We start from the raw sequence: 24,758 nt of genomic DNA on the forward strand, positions 1-24,758 counted from the left end.
CACTGGATACACAAAAGACTTGGGCCTTGGTAATAAATCACCAATAGCACTATGAGTGTGTGATCCAGAACTTGCCACACCCCTAACCGATCTGTTCCAGTACAGATGCAACACCGCCATCTACTCCACAATGTGAATGATTGCCCAGTTATGTCCTATATGCAAAAGACAAGACAAATCCTCCACAACCAATTACCACCTCATCACTCCAACCTCAATCCTTCAGTAAACTAATGGGAAGGGTTATCAATAGTAGCATGAGGCTTAGCAATAATCTGCTCATAGACATTTAGCTTGGTTTTCACCAGGCCATTCAGTATCTGACCTCACCGCAGCTTGACTCAAGCATGAACTAAAGAACTGAACTCCAGATGTGAAAAAGATGTGATTGCTCTTTACAGCAAGCTCACATTTGACTGAGTGTCTCATCAAGGAGGCCTGGCAAACCTAGAGTTAGTGTGGAACCAGGAGAAACACTCTTCACCAGCTTGAGTCATAACTGGTATAAGGGCAGATAATTGTGCTTATTGAAAGCTAGTCAGCTCAGCTTCAGGACATCTCTGCAGGAGGTCCTCAGGGTATCTTCGGCTGCTTCATCAGTAACCTTTCCTCCTCCAAAGCATTACTGAATGTTCAGTAATGATTCCACAATATTCAATATCAATTGTGACTCTTTAGATACTTAACAAAACCATGTTCAAATGCAGCAAAAGCTGGACAATATCTAATCTTGGACTGAAAAATGACAAAGTCAAGATTAGAGTGGTGCTGGAAAAGCACAGCAGGTCAGGCAGCATCCAAAGAGCAGGAAAATCGACATTTCGGGCAAAAGCCGTTCATCAGGAATGAGGCAGGGTGCCTCCGGGGTGGAGAGATAAATGGGAGAGGGGGGGGGGGTGGGCTGGGGAGAAGGTAGCTAGGAGTGCAATAGGTTGGATGGAGATGGGGATGAAGGTGATAGGTCAGAGAGGAGGGTGGAACAGAGAGGTGGGAAGGAAGATTGGCAGGTAGGATGAGTCTGTTTCAGAGCTGAAAATGAGTTGCTGGAAAAGCGCAGCAGGTCAGGCAGCATCCAAGGAACAGGAGAATCGACGTTTCGGGCATAAGCCCTTCTTCAGGAACACATTTCCAGCAACACATTTTCAGCTCTGATCTCCAGCATCTGCAGTCCTCACTTTCTCCTCGAGTCTGTTTCAGGACATGGTTGAAGACCTTCAGGGCAGAGGAGATGACCTGGGGGTTGCAGTGAGAGAGCGCATCACTAACATCTTTGTAGAGAGAGGAGGAGAACTTCTTTAAGGTAGGCATCCTTGCAAGAGGATTCACAGTAAGGTTAAAATCAACTAGGCAAAGCCCATTCATGCCTCAAAAGTACCAGGAAATGACCATCTCAACAAGAGAACATTTATCCATCACCCTTGACATTCATTGGCATCACCATCATCACATACTGCAATATCAACCTCCAGAGAGCTAGAAACTTAACTGTCGAAAAATGTGGTACTGAAAAAGCACAGCAGGTCAGGCAGCATCTGAGGATAAATAGAATCAACGTTTCGGGTATAAGCCCTTTATCAGGAATGTAGGAGGGAAGGGGGCTGAGAATGTGATAGATAGATGAAGGTGGGGGGATGATGTTGATAGGTTGGGGGGAGGGCAGAGAGGATAGGTGGGAAGGAAGATGGAAGGTTGGGCAGTTCAAGAAGATGATGCTGAGTTGGAGGGTTGGATCTGGAATGAGGCAGGGAGGAGGGGAGATAAGGAAACCGGTGAAATCGATGTTGATGCTGTACGGTTGGAGGGTCCCATGGTGGAATTTGAGGCATTCTTCCTCCAGGCATTGGTTGGCTAGAGTTTGGCAGTGAAGGAGGCAGGGGAGTTGCATGTCCTTGGCGGAGTGGGAGGGGGTTGTTGAAGTGGTCAGCCACAGGCTGGTGGAGTTGTACACATCCAGAGATGTTTCCTGAAATGTTCTGCAAGTTGGCATCCTGTCTCCCCAACGTAGAGGAGACCACATCAAGAGCAATGGGTACAGTAGATGAGGAGTTTGGATGTGCCGGAAAATCTCTGCTGGATGTGGAAAGATCATTTGAGGCCTTGGATAGAGGTGAGAGGGGAGGTGTGGGCACAAGTTTTAACAAGTGAAGGTGTCAGGAATGGAGAGTGGGCTGGTGGGGGTGTTTCAAAGAACATATCTGGGAAACATGGACCAAATAACTCTGTAGCCAATCACTTTAACTCCCTCCTCCACTCTGCCAAGTCCTGGCCTCCTCCACTGCCAAATCCAAGCCACCTGATGCCTGGAGGAAGAATGTCTCATCTTTCACCTTGGGACTCTCCAAACACAACAGCATCAACGTTGATTTCACCAGTTTCCTCATCTCTCCTCCTCCCACCTCATCCCAGATCCAACTTTCCAAATCGGCACTGCCCTTTTCAATTCTCCCATCTGTCCATCTTTCTTCCCAACTATCTGCTCCACCCTCCCCCCTGACCTAGTACCATCAGCCCCCACCTTCATCTACCTATCACCTTCCCATCTACCTTCCCCCTACCTCCAGCCCACCCTCCAATTTTTCTCTCAGCCCCATTCTCCTTCCACATTCCTGATGAAGGGCTTGTGCCTAAAGCGTTAATTCTCCTGCTCCTCGGATGCTGCCTGACCGACTGTGCTTTTCCAACACCAAACTTTTTGACTCTGATCTCCAGCATCTGCAGTCCTCACTTTTTAGAAACCTAACTGAACTAGTCATTATAAGTACTGTGGCTACAAGAGCAGGTCAGAGTTAGGAATCCTGCAGCAAGTAACTCACCTCTTGACTCCCCAATGTCTGTCCACCATCGACAACACACAGGTCAGGAATGTGTTGGATTATTCCCCACTTGTCTGTTTGAGTATTGCTCCAACAATGCTGAAGAATCTTGACACTACGCTGGATAAAATAGTCCACTTGATTGACTTCATATCCACAAACATTGATTTCTTCCACCACCAATGCACTGTAGCAGCAGTATTTACCATGTACAAAATCCACTTTAGCAAGTCACCAAGGCTGTTTAAGCAGCTACCATTCAAAGCTTTACATTTCAAAAGACATGGGCAGCAGATAGATGGGAACACCACCATCTGCAAGCTTCCCTCAAAGCCACTCACCATCCTGACTCGGAAATACATTGCCGTTCTTTCAGTGTCACTGGGTTAACATTCTGGAACTCCCTCCCTAATAACATTGTGGGTCTACCTACATCAAATAAACTACAGTGGTTTCACTGTCTCAAGGGCAACCAGTGATAGAGAGTAAAAGGCTGCTTAGCCAGCCATTTCCCATTGATGATTTTCTGTTCAAACCCCCTCTGTATCCCAGCATACTGCCTTCAATCCCATAGCTGACTTTCCTAACGTTCCCACCACAGCGCTTGCCCTGATAATCATCCTGGCCTACCCATGGCCCGCCTCCTGACCAACTAGAAAAGACAGTCCAGACTGATGAGCCCCCAAATCCCTGACGAATCCCTGTGCAGCTCCCTGACTAATATATTGTTACTCCTCAGATTGCTTTTACTCAACATGGAGGACTGACCAAGGCCCATGTCCTGGACTAAAAGGTCACGTATCCCCCTGACTCTGATCAACCCGATGGTTGTGTTGAAGCTCCTGGACTTTGATCAGAAACGCAGTCCATGTTCAAATGCAACAAGATCTGGACAATATCCAGGCATGGTCTGACAAGTGGCAAGTAACATTCTTACCATACAAATGCCAGGCAATGACCATCTTCAATAACAGACAATCTAATCATTGTCCCTTGACATTCAATGGTATTACCACCACTAAATTCCTCACTAACAATATCTGTGGGATTACCATTGACCAGAAACTCAACTAGACTCATCACATAAACACAGTGACAACAAAAGCATGTCAGAAATTAGGAATACTGCGGCGCATAACTCAGTTCGTGACTCCCCAAGGCCTGTGCACCATCTCCAAGGCACAAGTCAGGTATGTGAAGGAATATTTTGCCCTTGCCTGCTTGGTGCAAATCCAACAACATTTAGAAAGCTTGACACCAAGCACGGCAAAGCAGCCCAGTTGATTGTCATCACATCCACAAGCATCCACACCCTCCACCTACAATAGAATAGAACAGAAACTTATTGTCACATGTACTTTTAGATGAAAAATGCAGTGAAAAGTTTTAAAAGTTGCCCCACCGCAGTGCATATATATCAATAACAGAAGTCATAACTGAAAATAAAAATAAGTAAAATTAAGACAAAGTTCATCACAGTTCAGTTAACGGCTCCTACAAGATGTACTGCAGACATTCACCTTAGACAGCACCTTACAAACCCCTGACCACTACCATCTAGAAGGTCAAAGGAAGCAGTTACATGGGAACATCATCACCAGAACGCGGTGGCATGGTGGCACAATGGTTAGCACTGCTGCCTCACAGCACCAGAGACCCAGGTTCAATTTTCGCCTCGGCAACCATCTGTGTGGAGTTTGCACATTCTCCCTGTGGCTGCGTGGGTTTCCTCCAGGTGCTCCGGTTTCCTCCCACAGTCCGAAAATGTGCAGGTTGGGTGAATTGGCTAAGCTAAATTGCCCGTAGTGTTAGGTGAAGGAATGGGTCTGGGTGGGTTGCTCTTCGTAGCGTCAGTGTGGACTTGTTGGGCCTAAGGGCCTGTTTTCACACTGTAAGTAATCTAATCTAATCTAAACTTCCCCTCCAGGCTACTCACTATCCTGACTTGATAATATATTGCAGTTCCTTCACCGTTGCTGGGTCAAAATCCTGGACTTCTCTCCCAAATGGCACTATGGGTCAACCTACAGAATGTGGACTATGGTGGTTCAATAAGGTAACAGACCACCACCATCTCAAGGGCAACTAGGGATGGGTAATACAATGCTGGCCAGTCAGAGATGTTGACATCCCATGAGTCAATGTAAAAGGAAATGCCTGTGACTGACTGGGGCAGGACCCCTGACTGATAACAGTTCCCCTTGACTTGATGGAAATCTACTCCCCCTAGAATTTGACAATGGTCATTTGGTGGAAGCACATGCAGTGTGTTTGCATTTAGGCTGCTGGGATGACATTGACATATCACAGTACTGGACAGCAGTATGTACATCTCCTTGATTGGTCCCTGCAGCCAAATGTGCCAGGCTGCAGGACTTTGAGTTGCACTGAAAAACATAACATGAGGCAGTAGGTTCAAAGGTGACAACGTACAAAACCACAAGGTGAGGCAAGTACGCACAAAGTAATTGAGCACTAAGAGAGCAAGCTAAGAGCATTGATGCATCATGGTTCAATGTATGAAATGGCTGCCTGTCCCTGCACACAAAGTAGCCTGTTAGCAACTATACAATGCAAGTGTCAATGCACTTCACAATGTAGCACTGAAGTGGTGAACTATACTATACATGGATCATGATGTAATGAGGACAGTCACTTTCCAAAACATGTGCCCTGAGATGTTATGGAATGTTGGCCAACACATATGTTGTGTTGTGTTAGGGCTGGGAAGATTCTGCTATAACAAATGGGAGTATTCATGCCTGTTATGCAATTCAAGGTGGATCTTTCACCTCAATGTTCTGTTTTCCATACTATTCCAATAGCCCTTCACTGATAGTTCAAAATTTGTCAACCTCTACCTTAAATATACTCAATTCCTGAACTTCCACAGTCCTCCGGGGTAGACGGTCACAAATATTCACAGATCTCTGAGTTTAAAGAAAAGTTCTCCTCAACCCAGCTCTAGGTTGAAATTGTATTCCCTGCTTCTAGACTCCTAAACATCTTACTTGCAACCACCCTATCAGTTCCATTAAGTGTTTTGTAGATCTCAATGAGCTCACCTCTGATTCTTCAAAACTAGGGTGAGTTTTCTCAATGTTTGTTCATCAGTCAGTCCTGCCATCTCAGATACAAGTCTGGTAAATATTAATTACACTCCTTCTAATGCAATACTGTCCATCCTAAGGCAAGGACACCAACACACAAAACGTCATGTACTGTCTAAAAAGGTTCTGCACAAATGAAGAAAGATTTCACTACTCTTGTACTCAAATTGCTTTATTGCAATAAAGCTAACATTCCATGAGCCTGTGGTACATGTACTTATTGGCCTTCAGTGACTTATCATGAATACACCCAGACTCTTTATACATATACATTTTCTAAACTTTAAGAATATTAAGAATATTTTTTAAATATTCCGGTGTTTGTTTTTTTCGACCGAAGTGGTCACCTCACACTTTTTCTACACTATGTATGATCTGCTGCATTCTTGTCAACTAAATTAAGTCTGCTCAAATCCTCTTGAAGCCACTTTGTCCCTTTCTTCACAGCCCACATTCCCGCCTGGCCTGTGTCATCTGCAAAACTGGAAAAATTACATTCAATCCACACATCCATATCATTGAATATCTGGTTCTTATATACCAATTCTTGCAGTAGCACACTAGTCATAGCCTGTCAATTTGAGAATGACAAGTTTATTCCTACGCTCTGCTTCCTACCCAATCCTTAACCAACGCTAGCATTTTATAGGGTGACCACCGTATCTGCAGAGTTGTTTTGCATAGTTTCAGTTACCCACGGTTTGCTGTGACCCGAATATAACACGAAAGATTCCAGAACCGAGGTGGGGGGCTGCTGGGAAGGTAAATTTCCCATTAAAACAAATGGGTTTTCTCCTACCCATGGTTTTGGGCTTCCACGGTAGGTCTTGGAACGTATTTCCCCCACAGATCCGGGGGGGAGGAAGAACTACTGTATCTCAAAATCCCACGTGCTATAATTTCACTGATCAATCTGCTGTGCTGGTTCTAACAAAATCTTTCCAAAGATCCAAGTATATGCAACGTCCACCAACTCTCCTTCATTAACTCAATCAATAACATCTTTCAAAAGCTCCAGCAGCTTCATTAAAGACAATTTCCCAATCATAAATCAACACTGACTATGCTTAATCAGATAATTATTTATTCAAGTGTCAATTCGTCACAACCTTTATAATAGTTTCCAGCATTTTCTCTATTGCTGATATAATGTTAACATAACTGTGACTCATTATGGTCCCTCCTTAAACTATTTGTTATCTTTCAACTTGCAGGAATCATTCCAGAATGTGTGGAATTTTGGAAGATGATCACCAATGCTTTTCTTATGCCCACACAGTTACTTCTATCTTCAAAATAACTGAACATTTCTGCATCAGTAAATTTTCCACATATTCATACTGTTACAATTGAGGGGCTTTTAATTCACTTGGGGGACATGGACATTGCTGCACAGCATTTTTATTGCCTGCTCCTAGTCACCCTTGAGAAGGTGGTGGTGAGTTTCCTCTTGAACCACTGCGGTCCATATGCTGTAGGTTGACCCACAATGTCCTCAGGGAGGGAAATCCATAATTTTGACCCAGTTACAATGAAGAAACTGTGATATATATCAAGTCTGGATGGTGAGTGGCTTGGAGGGGAAATTGCAGGTGGTGGTGTTCCCATTTTTATACTGCAGTTCTCCTTCTAGATGGAAATAGTTGGCAGGTTTGGAAGGTGCTGCCTAAGGTTCTTTGGTAAATTACTGCACTGCATCTTGCAGATGGTATACACAGCTGCTGCTGAATGTCAGTGGTGCAAGGAGTGGATGTTTGGTGATGTGGTGTCAATCAAGTGGACTACTTTGTTCTGGATGGTATCAAGCTTCTTGAGTGTTGTTGCAGGTGCAGCCATCCAGGTAAGTGGGGAGTATTACATCACACTCCTGGCTTGTGCTTTGGGGATAGTGGACAGGCTTTGGGGAGTCAGAAGGTGTGTTGCTTGTTGCAGTATTCCTAGATTCTGACCTGCTCTTGTAGCCACTGTGTTTATGTGACAAATCCAGTTGTGTTTCTGGTCAATGGTAACCCCAAAGGATGCTGATATAGAGGATTCAGTGATGATAACACCATTGAATGACAAGGGACGGTGATTAGATTGTCTCTTGTTGGAGTTAGTCATTGCTTGGCAAATGTTACATGCCACATTTTAGTCCAAGCCTAGACATTGTCCAAATCTTGTAGCATCTGAGGAGTCGTGAATGGTGCTGAACATTGTGCACTCATCAGGAAGCACTCCCAATTCTGACTTTATTATGGATTGAAAGTTTTTGATGAAGCAGCTGAAGACAATGGGCCGAAGACATCTCCCTGGGGAAGTCCTGCAGAGATGTCCTGGAGCTGAGATGATTGACCTCCGACAATCACAATCATATTCCTATGAGTCCAGTATTGCTCTAACCAGTGGAGAGTTTGCCCCCGATACCCATTGATTCCAGTTTTGCTAGGGCTCCTTGACACCACACTCAGTTGAATGCGGTCTTGATGTCAAGGGCTTGCATTCTCACCTCACCTCTGGAATTCAGCTCTTTTGTCAATGTTTGGATCAAGGCTGTAATGAGGTCAGGAGCTGAGTGGCCCTGGCGGAACCCAAACTGGGCATCACTGAGGAGGTTGTTGCTGAGCAGGTGCTGCTTGGTAGCGCTGTTCATTTTACTGATGATCAATAGTAGACTGATGGGATGGTAAGTGACTGGGTTGGATTTGTCCTGCTTTTGTATACAAGACATACCTGGTCAATTTTCCATATTGCCGGCTAGATGCCAGTGTTGTAACTATATTGGAACAGCTTGAATAAGGGAGCAGAAAGTTCTGGAGCACAGGTCTTCAATACTATTGCCAGAATGCCATCAGGACACATAGCCTTTGCAATATCTAGTGTCTCCAACTGTTTCTTGGTATCATTTAGACTGTTCCTGAACTCTTCAGGACTGTTCTCAGCAGCATTTTAGTGAGCCAAGTTCATTTTTAATAATTGTCCTGTAAACAAAAGACGCAATCAGGGTTGAAACAGCTCTTTGATGTAATGTTTGTATTGGGACCTTCAGATCCCTTCGGATAATCCGATATTCGGATAGTTGATATTCGGATAACTGAGGTTCCTCTGTATTGTCAACAGCTGGTATCCCAGCACTGAACACTGCAGTACCCCACTCATCACTGCCTGATACTCTGAAAAGGTCCCATTAATTCCAATTCTCTACATCCTATCTGCCAACCAGCTCTCTATCCATGTCAATACATTACCTTTAATTTTCCTTACTGAACTCTTGTGTGGAACCTTGTCAAAAGCCTTTTTGAAAGTCCAGATACACAACATCTACTGATTCACCCTTCTCCACTTTACTAGTCACAGTGTCAAAAAATTCCCAAAGATTTGTTGAGCATGAGTTGCCTTTAGTGAATTCATGCTGACTAGGACCGATTCTGTCACTGCTTTCCAAATGTTCAGTTATTACATCCTTAATAATTGACTCCAGCATTTTCCCCATCACTGATGTCAGGCTAGCCAGCCCATAATTCCCCATTTTCTCTCTTCTTACTTTTTTAAAGAGTGGGGTTACATTAGCTATCTTGCAATTCATCGGAACTCTTCTAGACTCTACAGAATGCTAGAAAAGTATCACCAATGCACCAGTTATTTCTAGGACCACTTCCTTATGTACTCTGGGATGCAGAGTGTCAGGCCCTTGGGACTAATTGGGTTTTAATTCTGTCAATTTCCCCAATATAATTTCCTGACTAATAAGGATTTCTTTCAGTTCTTCCTTCATGCTTGATGCTCAGTCCCCCAGCATTTCTTGAAGATTACTTATGTCCTCCTTAGTGAAGACAGATCCGAAATATTTGTTCTACTAGCCTGCCATCTGTTCGTTGTCCATAATGAATTCATCTGATTCTAACTGCAAGGGATCTACATTTGTCTTCACCAGTCTTTTTCTTTTCACTATCTATTGAAGGTTTTGCAGTCAGTTTTTTTATGTTTTCCACAAGCTTATTTGCATATTCTATTTTCCCTTTCCAAATTAAACCATTTGTCCTGCTCTACTGAATTTCTAATTTCTCCCAATCCTTGGGTTCACTGCTTTTTCTGGCCAATTTTGATATACCTGGGTGACTAACAGGCAGAGGAAGAACAGGAAGTAGTGCAGGGGTCCCCTTCAGTCATCCCTATCCAAAACAGGTATACCGAGGGAGATGACCGCAGGGGACTCCTGCACTACCTTCCTGTTCTTCGTCTGTCTGTTGGTCACCCATTGCCTTTCTTCCTCAGTAATGTTTATCCGCAGTGTGACCAACTTACTGAACGTGCTACCCACAATTCCCCTCGGCCTCATGGATGCTCCAAAGTGAATCTGGCCGCAATCCCAAGCTGTCAGACAGGGCCTGCGGCTGGACACACTTAATGCATGTGAAGGAGTCGGGGACATTTTAAGGGTCCCCGAATTCCCACATTGCACAGGAGGCGCATGATACAGGTCAGGGTTCTCCTGCCATGAGTTAACACATAAGTTACCGACAGTAGCAAAGTGAAGAGAAAATAAGAGAGAAGGAAGTCTATTCACCTGTCACCAGCCGCTCACTCACCTGCTGCCTGTGACTTCACCGTTAAACTTCTTTCTACTTCTCCATCACCCTTATGCCTTCAGCAGCTGCAGTCGTTTACTCTCCTCTGATTGCCTTCCCTCACGGCTGCTCACCCTCCTCACCGAAGCCTGGCATTCACTTAAACCTACAGTTACACCTCCATTGAACATTGAGCAAGCATCAGTTATTACCCACATTCCCCATTTCTGACTTTATGATGGACGAAAGGTCATTAATGAAGTAGCTGAAGATGGCTGGAGCAGGGAACTCCCATAAGGGACTCATGCGGAGATGTTCTGGGCTGAGGTGATTGACTTCCAGTAACTAAAATCATCTTCCTCTGTGCCATGTCTGAGATGCCCTGACCCTGATTCCCATTTACGTCAGTTTGCTCTGACTTCTTTGGTCAAAGGGCAAAGGCAGTCACTCTCAAGTCACCTCTCATGTTCAGCTCTACGATTCACACTTAAACCATGGGCACTATGAGATCAGGGATGATGGTACTCAGTGAGCAAGGCGAATGCTGAGCCAATGCCATCTAAGAGCATCTTTGATCCACTAAAGTCTGGTGAAGTGGCTGTGCAGTTGGACACACTAAAACATCTGGCCGTGTACAATAACATTACTGTTGTGTGAGCTGGCCAGGTTTGTATTGTTTTTTAACAGTACATTAGCTGGCTTCATTAAAATGCAGTTTTTTGGCATTCTGGTTATGAGAAATGTATAAATACATTTTTTTTACTATTTTCTTAAACGGCATCAAGTTGCTCCTTGAGAGCCGGCCATTTGGCTGCGATATCAGAACAAATTAAGTTTACTCAGGCGACCGTGCATTTAAGAGGAAGATGAGCTACATGACATCTCACCGTTTTCGAGTTTGCCAGTTGCACCTTTCCAAATGGACATGTTGGTGCGTGCAAAGTTCTCGGTGCTTCCTTCTCCAAAACTCCGGGGACCTTTTCCAGCGACCTGCACCACTAGCAGGAACTGTCCATTTGCTGGAAGCCGCGGTGGTGTGTAATTCCAAGCCCGGTAGCTTTGATCCTTTCTCTGGAAGAGACTGGCGCGCAGAGCTGGAGCGCCGTCCAGGGGGGGGGGGGGGGGTGGGGGGCTGGTTCGCCTCCAATGCAAACCCCTGGGTTCGCTCGATTTCCGCGAATGGGATAGACTTCAGGGCTGCCAATTTGCGCCGAGCTGAAGGAGACTTGCAGGCGGAAATGGGAGTTGGGGGCGGTGGGGGTGCGAACACTTTAATATAAGGAAGTTCCAAACGGGCTTTCTGAATTGGCTGATGGACCGCTCTAGGTGTGGTATGTGAAATGATGCTATCTGATGCTTTGCTGAAATGTATTGCATTTTAATATGGAGCAAGGTTTTCACTCAATTCGTCGATTTTAATTGTTGGAGAATTTGATTTTTAGCTTAATTGTGACTTAATTCTAAAAAAAAATGCATCTGCATTCACTGCAGTAGGAGGATTCAATTTGGGTTGTGATCTTTGGGACATTCGCTGAAGCAATATACGAAATATTGCTGGCGATTTAATTACGGTAGGTAGAGTCCTGTAGGGACTAATTTTTTTTCATGTAGAAGGCGTTAAGAACAAACAGGTTAAGAACAAATTCGTAAGCATTGTATATTCGAAAGGAGAAAATATTTAAATTGCGAAACGAAATCTGAATATTCAGATCCCGTGTGGAATAAAGTATTTTCCCTCACCATATCAGAGGGCGCGTGATTTTTTTGTGTGTTTTTTTCAATTCATTCGTTTTCTGGCGTTTCTTTCGGATCTTCGCATGGAAACAAATCAAAATGAGATTATCAGACATCAATCAGCTTGTATATTTGTTCAGAACATGGACAAGAGGTAAAACAAGTGTCAGATGCATTAGTCTCCTCTCGAAATGATTTCGGACAGTTGGCAAATTTTTCAGGGTTTTTGACTCATTTAAGAATAACAGGTGTTTAGGAAAGGTTTCAAGATTAAAATGTTCTTTTATTGCTAGGTATATATTGAACAGACCCCGACTTTCTGCTGACTTCACTCCCGGACATAATTCAATCATTAGACCCACTGACCTGGACCCTTACTATCTCTCACGAAACTGGGCACCCAATACCCTTGCTCGCCTGGCACCCTACTTACCTGACGGAAGTAACTTTCCTCACTAGCCTTGAAGTTGGCAATTAGATCTTTAAGTCACAGAAAACATTACATGCTGAGACCTCCCCACTCCGGTTATCACGGTTCCGTCTACACCGCTTCAGAAGTGTGGAAGCTGGTGGCCCGGAAATTCCGGGGGCGAATTAAGATAAGTGACCATCTGTGTGTTCCATCAGGATCGAAAATAATGTTTGCGCTCCCGACGGGGTAAAGCTGGAACCATTGCACTTCCCGAGATATCTTGATCATGGCACGAATTTGTTTCGTTTGCAAATTGTCACCAGACGAACTTTCCAAAGGTGAACCGTAAAATTCCCGCAAATAACGAATTTGGAGGTATGCTTTGAATGTGTGGTAACAACGTAAAGATTTCGGAAGCATATTGCCGGTGTTTTCTGTTTGTGTTTGTTAGGTTACTTGGAACTCGAGTCGAGATGAAATTCTTTGAAGTGGGAGTGATATTCTTTCTTCTCTCAAGTAATCTGCATTTGGTCATCTCTCAGCCACATGGTATTTAACTAATTTCATTTTGATCAGATATTATTGTTTACCAATCGTCTGAAGTGCTGGACAGACACACTTGGGGTTTCAAAAATAAACATAATTGTAACTATATGTGTAATTTACAACGTAGGAAAGATGAAAGTCTTGATTAGGGGTTTACTTGAGTTAGGAGAACCATCAAATTGGAAGATCAGCATATAAAATTGAGAAAAACTGAGATTGTAAAGCTAGATTGTTCTGAGGAGAAAGTGAGGTCTGCAGATGCTGGAGTATCAGAGCTGAAAATGTGTTGCTGGAAAGGCACAGCAGGTCAGGCAGTATCCAAGGAACAGGAAATTCGATGTTTCGGGCTTAAGCCCTTCATCAGGATTGTTCTGAGACAGACTCTACTGCCAGCACATGGCAAGCAGGATTCCAATGAAATTGGAGTCTGCAATGAGAACAAAGATAAAGTAAATGGAATCTTAAAATAGTATGAAACCATAACAGAACATAACAACGGAAACCAAACCACGACATCACCCAAAGAATGGGCATGCCCAAATAAAGTTGAAAATTTAGCAATTGCTGTTAAAAATGTTCTCCTCTCTCCAGGGTGTGGCTTGTCAGTACCTTGCCAACAAGCTCAGTTTTGAAGTCAGTGTAGATGTATGGACGTAGCCAACTTGCCAATGAATTCTTTCAAGAGCAGGTGACTGTTTACCAACATGAGAGGTGGTTATCAGTGTCAAACAATTGCTCTGAATCTGAAAATTTAGTTTTACAAGTGTGGAATCTCATTCTTCTCAAATCAGTTAACACTGAAGATTTTGAAAAAAGTTAAATAAAGACTTCTGGGAGGAGACTACAGGGCTCCAGTTGAAACCCAGAAGAAATTGCAATGGAGTGTTTGAATGGCATTTTAACTCTGCCACCTCATTACCATTTTTCTTCTGGGTTTCCTTTCCAGTGAACAGAAAATAGGGGTGACATTGGGTCTCGTGACATGCCAACAACTCTTGTCCTTAGCGGGACAGTCCAAGTTTGTAATTTGTGATGGGCTGGCACAGAACTGGAAGTGTCAAAATGGAATCCAGGCTAGTAAAGGCTGGAGCTGAAAATGTGTTGCTGGAAAAGCGCAGCAGGTCAGGCAGCATCCAAGGAACAGGAATCCTGAAGAAGGGCTTATGCCCTGTTCCTTGGATGCTGCCTGACCTGCTGCGCTTTTCCAGCAACACACTTTCAGCTCTGATCTCCAGCATCTGCAGACCTCACTTTCTCCTGGTAAAGGCTGGACTCTATTTAACTGGGTCCACTTGCTGCTGGGAACTGAAAGAAGTAGGAAAGGGACAGACTGTTTTGTAAAAGTGTGAAAATGAAATCTGCTGCTGAGATGAAGGTTGGAGGTTACCAAGGAGATCAGCAGCAAGAATGTGGAATCAACTGATAGTACTTGAATGATGTGAGCAAGTTGGAAAAGGTGATTGCAGTGATACATTTACCGATTTCTACTGAGTAAAAGCCCTAATGCTTTCATATGATTTTCTCAAACCCACTTTGTCACATCACTCTGCCACATCCGACTACAGCTGCTGAATTTAAATGTGCCCTTGTGATACCAGGGCATCCAAGGCTAGGGTCTATATTAGAGTGGTGCTAGAAAAGCACAGCAGGTCAGGCAGCATCTGACGAGCAGGAAAATCGATGTTTCAGGCAAAAGCCTTTCATCAGGAGAGTATACAATGAGGGTTTGTTTCTCTGTCATCCTTGCAGGCAGTGAGTTCTAGACGCCCACCACCTTCTGGGTGAGAAAGGTTTTCCTACATGCCCTCTGAATTTTCTGATGAAGGGCTTTTGCCCGAAATGTTGTTTTCCTGCTCCTCGGATGCTGCCTGACCTGCTGTGCTTTTCCAGCACCACTCTAATCTTGACTCTAATCTCCAGCACCCGTAGTACTCACTTCTGCCTTACAATGCTTGGGGCCAAGTGCTGGAAAATTGGATTGGAATGATGAGGTGTCTGTTTTTGACTGGCACAAACTCAGTGGGCTGAAGGGCTTTTTATTTTCCTGTGTTGTTGACCTCTATAACTGTATGACTTCAGGACGCTATGGCATAGACAGAATAACGTGTAAAAGCTATTTGGGTTGGGGTGGGATGCATAACTCATTGGGGATGTTCCTACCATGGAGGCAATTATATAATCAACAGCATTGTCCATTAACAGCAGAGTACACAATGATGAATTCTTCCTCTATCGTTCTTGCAGGCAGCGAGTTCCAGATTCCCACCACCTTCTGGGTGAAAAAGGTTTTCCTACATGCCTGCTGAATTTCTTGCCCTTTACCTTAAATTACATCCCTCCTTTAACATGGATTCCAGAACTGCACACAATACTCTAGCTGTGGCCTGACCATTGTTTTATACCATTTCAGTATAACCTCCCCACTCTTAAACTCTATGCCTTGACTAATAAAGGCAATATTCCATTGCCGCTAACTACTTTATCTACCCATCCCAATACCTTAAGGGACTGGTGGACACACACTCCACATTCCTTCTGATTCTCAGTGCTTCCCAGAATTCTACCTTTCATCATGTACTATATTCTCTTGCCTTGTTTGTTCGGCACAAATGAATCATCTCACACTTACCCGGATCGAATTTCATATGCCACTTATCGGCCCCTCTACATTTTCCTGTGATCTGAGGTTATCCTTTTCACTGTTTATGAACTTACTGATCAACCAGCAAGAGCCCTCACACTGATGCCTGCGGAGTGCTATTCAATACAGGCTTCCAGTCACAATAACATCCCTTGACCATCACCCTCTGCTTCCTGCCACTCAGCCAATTCTGGATCCAATTTACCAAATTGCCGTAGATTGCCTGAGCTCTCGTCTTTGTTATCAGTCATCCATGGCAGGACTTTATCAAAAATCTTGATGAGGTCCAAATAGACTTGAATATATTGCCCTCATCTACACACTTGACTACCTTTACAAAAACTTCATTCAAATTGATCAAATATGGACCTCCACTTTCTTTTACCATTTTCCTGTATCATCCATTCCTGGCTGCTGGATAGTAATTGTCTTTTTGTTTGTTTGATAATGTATGTGACAATGTGATTGGACAGGAATGAAATGATTTAAAAGGTATTGAATGCAGTGGGAAGGAAGGACGTTCAATGAGTGTTTTGTTGATTGTCAGTGAAGCAACAAAGGGCTCGGGGCAGGGATTTCAATGCCCATCACAGAGAGTAGTTTGGCAGCACTACTATTGACTGAATTGGCCGAGTGCCAGAGGACATAAATACCGGACTGGGGCTCTGGCATGTAGTGCAGAAGTAGCCCTCATGCATCTAACTGTCATAGAAGCAGCTATCACGGGATTACAGGCAAGAGTGACAACCTTACAGTCTTCAACTCCACACTGCAATATCATTCATCACTGTGGGCGGCACAGTGGTTAGCACTGCTGTCTCACAGCGCCTGAGACCCGGGTTCAATTCCCGACTCAGGCGACTGACTGTGTGGAGTTTGCATGTTCTCCCCGTGTCTGCGTGGGTTTCCTCCGGGTGCTCCGGTTTCCTTCCACAGTCCAAAGATGTGCGGGTCAGGTGAATTAGCCATGCTAAATTGCCCGTAGTGTTGGGTAAATGTATAGGTGGGTTGCGGGTCAGTGTGGACTTGTTGGGCCGAAGGGCCTGTTTCTACACTGTAAGTAATCTAATCTAAAAAAAATTTAGCACTAGCACTGTACTAAATGGGATAATTTTGGAGAAGACCCAACAGGCCAAAACTGGGCAATCAGCATCTGCATTGTATCCTACCATAGAACATAGGACATTACAGCGCAGTACAGGCCCTTCAGCCGTCGATGTTGCGCCAAATTGTGAAACCAATCCAAAGCATCTAGAGTATACTTTTTTTTTCATCCATATGTCTATCCAAAGACCATTCAAATGCCCTTAAAATTGGCAAGTCTACTATTGTTGCAGGAAGTGCATTCCACACCCCTACTACTCTCTGAGTAAAGAAACCATCTCATGGCCCAACTTATCCCTCATTCTGCCATCACCATCAAGCTGGGGATCAGTCTTACCTCAATGAGGAATGCAGATGCGCATGCCCTGGGTAACAGTAGTCATTCCTAAGAGTGAGGTGCCAACCCGGTGAAGCTACAAAACAACACTGTATTCATGACACACAATGGAAACAGTGCTCAATAAGGAGCTCAGCGGTCCCACAACCAATAGAGCAAACCAAAGAACTGCAGTCCTATCACATTGAGTTCTAAATGGTGTTGAATGGTTAAACACTATGTGGAAGAAATGGCATCACAATTATTCCATACCCTGATGATGGGAGAGTCCAGCCCCAGGGCAAAAGACCAGGCTGAAATATTTGTAACTACCTCCAGCTACAAATGTGAAGCAAACGATGCATCTCAGCCTCCTTCTGAGATTTCCAGCATCAGAGAGTTTGAGTCTCTCAATCTGATATCAAGAGACAACTGAAAGCATTGGATCCTACAATGGCTATGGGCTGTAACAACATCTTGACATATTGAGTTGAATGATCCCCCTTAGCCAAGACGTTATAGTACAGCTACCCCTCTGCTATCTGTTCAATGAAGTGGAACTTTGCCTCGGCAGGACCTGTCCACAAAAAAGCTGGACAAATCCAATTAGGCCAATTACTGTTTCTTTAGGATACTATCCATTATCAACAGATTAGATTAGATTACTTACAGTGTGGAAACAGGCCCTTCGGCCCAACAAGTCCACACCGACCCGCCGAAGTGCAACCCACCCATACTCTACATTTACCCCTTACCTAACACTACAGGCAATTTAGCATGACCAATTCACCTGACCCACACATCTTTGGACTGTGGGAGGAAACCGGAGCACCTGGAGGAAACCCACGCAGACACGGGGAGAACGTGCAAACTCCACACAGTCAGTCGCCTGAGTCGGGAATTGAACCCAGGTCTCAGGCGCTGTGAGACAGCAGTGCTAACCACTGTGCCACCGTGCCGCCCACAAAGTAATAGAAGATGTCAACAGTATTATCAAATGGCATTTAACACCTCAATCTTCCATCTGGCACTCAGTTTAGATCTGCCAGTCAGCATCAGCTTGCATGAACATTGTCAAGAGAACTTGAGTTGAGGTGAAAAGCACATTGACATTAAAGACCACGGACAAAATTGAAGTCTATAAGAACTGGGGGAAAATGAGCCTCCAAGGCAATATCCTAGGCCCTGAGCATCTTCCACTGCTTCATCAATGCTCTTCCCTCCATCATAAGGAGAAAGTTGCTGATGATTGCACAATATTCAACTCAAGCATCTCAAGTCTGAGGTTAAGTTTATGTTTACGAGGCAGCATTATCTCCACATTCCTAAATGTTTCAAAGAATTTCGATACTTAGAGTAGACATCTCAAAGCAGTGTAGAAGCACCACCAAAGGTGAATTTGAAAGATCTTCCAAATCTGGGCGGCACAGTGGTTAGCACTGCTGCCTCACAGCGCCAGAGACCCGGGTTCAGTTCCTGACTCAAGCGACTGACTGTGTAGAGTTTGCACATTCTCCCCATGTCTGCGTGGGTTTCCTCCGGGTGCTCCAGTTTCCTCCCACAGTCTAAAAATGTGCAGGTCAGGTGAATTGGCTATGCTAAATTGCCCATAGTGTTAGGTAAAGGGGTAAATGTAGGGTATGGGTGGGTTGCGCTTCGGCGGGTCGGTGTGGACTTGTTGGGCCGAATGGCCTGTTTCCACACTGTAAGTAATCTAATCTAATCTAATCTAAAAAAAATCTGTTGAAAAGAAAGGCAGTCCAAGAGTTCTGTCCCAAGTGGGCTTGTCCAGCATTGAGTTGACCAACAACTCAACCATCTTTACTGGCTGGGAGATATAATTCAAAGTAACTGTTTTACTTCAAGCTCAGTTGTGGTAAGAGACTCTGTAAAGCATCTCCGAGAGTGTCAAAAATCCTTGGGACCAACTGAAATGCAGAAGGTTCATTTGGGAGGACTACGCATGTTGAAAGAATTTGCAAGAATAGTTTTGTACAATTTGTAGGAATAGTGCTGAGATTGAGGTATCAGAGAAAGAACACAAACCTTTCAACAATTCATTTTGCCAAACACTTCAAGCCCCACTTCCCTGCTTGTGACAAAGGCTGCACGATGTGAATTGGACTTACCAAATATCTGAGAATCTATTACATTTAATTGAAAGCAAGCCCTCAATCCTGAGTGTCGACCTAAGAAGTACCAAGCTAGTGAAGCAGTTCGCGTCAATAAGCGTTCAGGCTGGTTAAGTGGCAAGTAACATTTTGCTGGAGAAGCACAAAGCAATGACCATCTCCAATAAGAAAGTATAAACATTTACCCTTTACAGTTGACAGCATTAATATTGCTTAATATTTCGCCATCAACACTTTGGAGGTTACAATTGACCAGAAACTTAACTGGAGCAGCTACATCTGGACAACCAGGACACCTAAGTCAGGCTCCTTCTCATTGATTACAGCTCTGCCTTCAATACCATTGTCCCCTCTACACTGATCTCAATTTCTTGAAACCTTGGTCTCAGCTCCATCCTCTACAATTGGCTCCTCAGCTTTCTGACCCACAGTCCGCAATCAGTGAAGATAGACAACTTGCACCTCCTCCACAATAGCACTCAACACAGGAGCCCCCCCAAGGATGCGTCCTCAGGCCCCTACTATACACCCGTGACTGTGTTGCCAAATTCTGAATGAAGACCATCTGTAAGTTTGCTGATGGCATCACTATTGTAGGACGGTTATCTAACAATGATGAGTCAGAATACAGAAAGGAGATTTTTTTAGATTAGACTTACAGTGTGGAAACAGGCCCTTCGGCCCAACAAGTCCACACCGACCCGCCGAAGCGTAACCCACCCATACCCCTACATTACCCCTTACCTAACACTATGGGCAATTTAGCATGGCCAATTCACCTGACCCGCACATCTTTGTGACTGTGGGAGGAAACCGGAGCACCCGGAGGAAACCCACGCAGACACGGGGAGAACGTGCAAACTCCACACAGTCAGTCGCCTGAGTCGGGAATTGAACCCGGGTCTACAGGCGCTGTGAGGCAGCAGTGCTAACCACTGTGCCACCGTGCCGCCCTCTACAGATGGAGGGCTTGAGGACGTAGTGCAATGAGAACAACCTCTCTCACAATGTCAGTAAAACTAAAGAAATGATCATTGACTTCAAAAAGAAAGGAAGGGAACATGCCCCCATCTACATCAATGGAGCTAAGGCTGAGAGGCTGGAGAGTGTCAAGTTCCTCAGAGTGACGATAACCGACAACCTGTCCTGGACTTGCTACATAGATGCGACGGCCAAAAAGGCACAACAATCCCTCTTCTTCCTCAGGCAGCTCAAGAAATTTGACATGTCCATAAGAACCCTCACCAACTTCTACAGATACACTATAGAAAGCGCACTGTCCGGGTGCATAATGGTCTGGTACAGCAACTTCTCTGCCCTGGACTGTAAGATCTGTATGTCCTTGCTTACTATGATCTGCCTGTACTGCTCATAAACAAAGCTTTTCGCTGTACTTAGGTACATGTGACAATAAAACATCGAATCACATGATGTTGTGGCTGCAAGAGCAGGTTAGAAGCTAGGAGATCCATGCCATGTAACTCATCTCTTCACTCTGCAATGTACATAGTGGGCAAAGAACAAGTCAGGATCATGATGGAATACTTCCCAATTGCCTGAAGGAATCCAGCTCTGACAATGTTCAAGAAGCTGAACACCATTTAGGATAAAGCACCCTGCTTGATCAACACCTATTCACCAGCCTGACTAGACAGGTTCTCCACCACCAGTGTACAGTGGCAATTAAAAAGGCAAATATATGTGAACTCTATTGCAAATGGATTGTAATGTAAAAATTGAAAATATTGCCAGGGTAGTTTTACAGAGCTGCTGTGAGGCCACTCTTTGCAGCTTTATTCTCCCTATCAGAGGAAGCATTTTGGAGTATGGGATTTGCGATTGTTTTTCCTGCAGTATGGATTGCCATGGTACATGACAACCCTGTGGAATCCCTGACATGACAACTGCTGAGATAATTGCCTGATGAACTGAAGATACTGATGGGCAATTCCCCATATCGGAACCCTCAAAGTAAATCAGAACATGCAGAAGGTTCTGCTGCAGTTAACACAGAAGTAGTCAGATGATTTAATACCTAATCTAACTTCTGAGTGACTATTTGACTGACCGTCCAACTACACCTTCCCGAGATCCCTTACGCCCCAAGGATCCAAACCACCACTTCGCAAGATCTGGCACCATCTTTTTTCTACTGGGCGCAGCAATCCCTCTGCCCTTGAGACCCAAAGACCTGTGTTACCAAATGTGACTACCAGTCGCCTTCCCTGCACCACCATCATGTGACCGAGGAAATTCCTCTGCTCGAACTAACATACTTTATTCCCACACTCAATATCTACTGCCCATTCTATCCTCGCATAAGCATTCCATCTTGCTACCTAGTACACTACCCCCTACCCTTTGGCATGCTACTCACATGGCATTCTGGCAATTGACCCTTCTGGCACCCTAACCTGACACTTGCCATATGAGTTGAAAATGTGTTGCTGGTTAAAGCACAGCAGGTCAGGCAGCATCCAAGGAATAGGAAATTCGATGTTTCGGGCATACCATATGAGCTTAACCCTTCACAGGAGCTGTCAAAATGGCTACCTGTAATGCTGGCATTTAAATCATATTATAGGAAGGGTGCCATAGAACTGGAGAGGATGCAGAGGAGATATACCAGGACTTTGCCTGAGTTGTAGACCTTTAGCTATGAAGAGAGATTGAGCAGTCTCGGTTTGTTTACCTTGGGGCAGAGAAAACTGAAGGGGCCCGTGATTAAGTTGTATAAAACCATGAGGGGCATAGGTATGATAGGCAGGAAATAACTTGGCTCTTTTGTAGAGGCATCAGTGACAAGATGCATAAGATTTCGATTAAGGGGCAGGAGATTTAGAGGAGATTTGATTGAAAAATTTCTTTTATCCAGTGGGTGGTGGGAATCTGGAGGTCACTGCTGGTAAGGGTGGTAGAGGAAGAAACCCTCAACAATTAATAAATATTTAGATGGGCACTTCAGATCTAAGTGAGGCCATGGGCCAACTGCTGGAAAATGAGATTAGAGTAGTTAGACAGTTGTCTTTGACTATCGCAGACTTGATGGGCCAAAGTACCTTTCTGTATGCTGTAGACGCCTATGACTGTAGGACTAATATGGCAACTACTGTCATGAAAAAGCGGATGTGGTCTGCCTGCCCAACTGCCCTACACTACAAGGGATCTTTCACATTTGGAATATTAGAATCCCTACAGTGTGGAAAGAGGCCATTCAGCCCATCGGGTCCGCGCTGGCCCTCCAAAGAGCATCCCCTACCATATCCTATAACCTCACATTTACCATGGCTAATCCACATTACCTTGTGGACTGTCCAGGCCCTTCCTAAAGCAGCCATGCTGTTCCTGTCTTGATCCTGGAGCAGGGTCTGTCCCTGATGGGTGTCAGAGAGGGAGAGAGGGAAAGAGAGGGAAAAACACATCGAGAGAGCTGGGACCAGCTGGATCACCCAGACTCACCTCTTGTGGTAAAAATCCCAGAGACTGCCTGAAACCCTGGAGGCAGTGCCCAGAGCAGCGACTCCTGGTGGCAATCTGCCTAAAATGCGGACTCTGTGGCGGCTGGCATTGCTGTTCCTGGAGTAGGACCTCCCTGAGGCATGGAACATCTTTCAAAACCCCTGGAGTTGTGTAAAGAAGATGAACACTATCAATGTCATTTCTTTTTATTCTTTTTGTAACTCAAAATGGTGCCTGATTGTGGCAGCAAAATACTTTTCCCTGTATCTTTATAGATATATGTGACAACGAATAGCTCGTAAACTAGCTCACACACCCCTGAGCACTGCAGACAATTTCAGTACAGCCAATCCACCAACCTACATATTTTTGGACTGTGAGAGGAAGTGCACATAGATATGGAGAGAACGTGCAAGCTCCACAGTCACCCAAAGGAGGAATTGAACCCAGCTCCTTAGTGCTATGAGGCAGCAGTCCAACCACTGAAACATCAAGTCACCCCACACCAGTTTTGAAACGAGCCCTGATTGGAATCTGCTGTCAGAAATGCAGAGCTGTTAGCATGATAAAGTTAAAAAGCAAACAACAACATTTTATAGTCCAACAGGTTTATTTGGAAGTACAAGCTTTCGGAGTGCTGCTCCCTCGTCAGGTAGCTAGTGGGGCAGGATCATACGAATTTATAGCATGCAACTGATACGATATATTGAACAAACCTAGATTGTTGTTAAGTCTTTAATCACTTAGAATGGGTTGCAGGTTCCGATTCATTAATATGTAAATCCCAGAACTTCTTTCAAGTCACATTCTCAAGATAACTTAAGGTTTTGTAAGAAACGGTGACATCTCAACTCAGACAATGCATTAAAGGTGTGAGGTTAGAGTCTGTCTGTATTCCAACCTTGAGTCAGACTGGTTCTGTTTCCAAAGTAGGAATTTGTAAAATGTTGCATGGACTGACAGCCTGAAGATTGTGTGTGTTTTTTTGAACAAAATAGAATATATCTGCAAATACAAATTCACCCCATAGGAGGAGGGTAGCAATCTTCAGGAAATCTGGCCCACACATTCCTCATTGGGAGTCTGGTAAAGTTCTGCTCCAGTTGTTCATGAGATGAAGGGTTGTATTATAAAGAGCGGTTGACTAGTCCTTGTTCCCTAGAGTTTCAAAGAAGGAGAGGTGATCCAATCGAAATCTGTCCATAGGTGTTTAACAGGGTAATTTTATTTACAAAAAAAATGAAGAAATGCAGGTGCTAGAAATCAGAAACAAAAACAGAAATTGCTGGAAAAGCTCAGCAGGTCTGACAGCATCTGTGGAAAGAAATCAGAATTAACGTTGCCTTTAAGGGTCCCTTAAGGGTCGCTGGACGCAAAATGTTAACGTTGCTTTCTCTACACAGATGCTGTCAGAGCTGCTGGATTTTTAAGGCAATTTCAGATTTTGTTTCCAATTTTATTTTTACTCTGGCTAGGAAGCCTAGAATATGTATCAATAGTTAGAGAATTAGAAAGTATTCAGGGTAGAGTTGAGGATAAGTGTCTTCAGTCAGTGGGTGTAAATCAAAGGAATTGAGGCTGCCCACCATCCAGCCCAGTTCGGGTGTCACACTCTAACCAGAGGTCCTGCTGATTGGCCTGAGGGTTCTCAGTGAGGTGAGCTGTCCCCAGTGATGGGAATGACCTCCCTAATCAAGCAGACACATGAGTAGGTGACTGAGGAAGTCAGCAGTAGGAGTGTGATTCCTCTAGCCTGGAGAAGGTGCACTGAAAGGAGAGTAGATCAAGAGGGTGATATAATAAGCCCCTCGCTATGAGCATGCCAGTGTTTGTCTGTATGACACTCCTTGAGTAAACACCACTTGCAGAACCACATGTTCCACTCTCCAAGCACTCCTCTCATCCCAGTCTTGGAATGATAGAGATGTACAACACAGAAACAGA

At 44.4% G+C, this 24,758-nt stretch overlaps 1 protein-coding gene and 1 long non-coding RNA gene across 4 annotated transcripts in view; one reads left to right on the top strand and one right to left on the bottom strand.

Moving 5' to 3' along the window:
- Positions 1–11,533, bottom strand: part of LOC132832334 (uncharacterized) — a 129,227-nt gene extending 117,694 nt beyond the window's left edge. For 2 of the 3 annotated variants that reach the window (XR_009646930.1, XR_009646932.1), the window contains exon 1: positions 11,358–11,533. This is a non-coding gene — a long non-coding RNA (uncharacterized LOC132832334). Of the gene's footprint in view, positions 1–10,491; positions 11,152–11,357 lie in introns of those variants that run through there. The other variant, XR_009646931.1, reaches the window with a different exon arrangement.
- A 250-nt stretch (positions 11,534–11,783) lies between these two features.
- Positions 11,784–24,758, top strand: part of LOC132832331 (collagen alpha-6(VI) chain-like) — a 182,892-nt gene continuing 169,917 nt past the window's right edge. Inside the window, exons 1-2 of the mRNA XM_060850253.1 lie at positions 11,784–11,801; positions 13,068–13,165. Of these exons, the coding sequence (XP_060706236.1) occupies positions 13,090–13,165 (76 nt within the window). The 5' untranslated portion in view covers positions 11,784–11,801; positions 13,068–13,089. The remainder of the gene's footprint in view (positions 11,802–13,067; positions 13,166–24,758) is intronic.

The sequence above is a fragment of the Hemiscyllium ocellatum genome, chromosome 34, assembly GCF_020745735.1.
Source record: "Hemiscyllium ocellatum isolate sHemOce1 chromosome 34, sHemOce1.pat.X.cur, whole genome shotgun sequence".
NCBI classification, from domain to species: Eukaryota; Metazoa; Chordata; class Chondrichthyes; order Orectolobiformes; family Hemiscylliidae; genus Hemiscyllium; species Hemiscyllium ocellatum.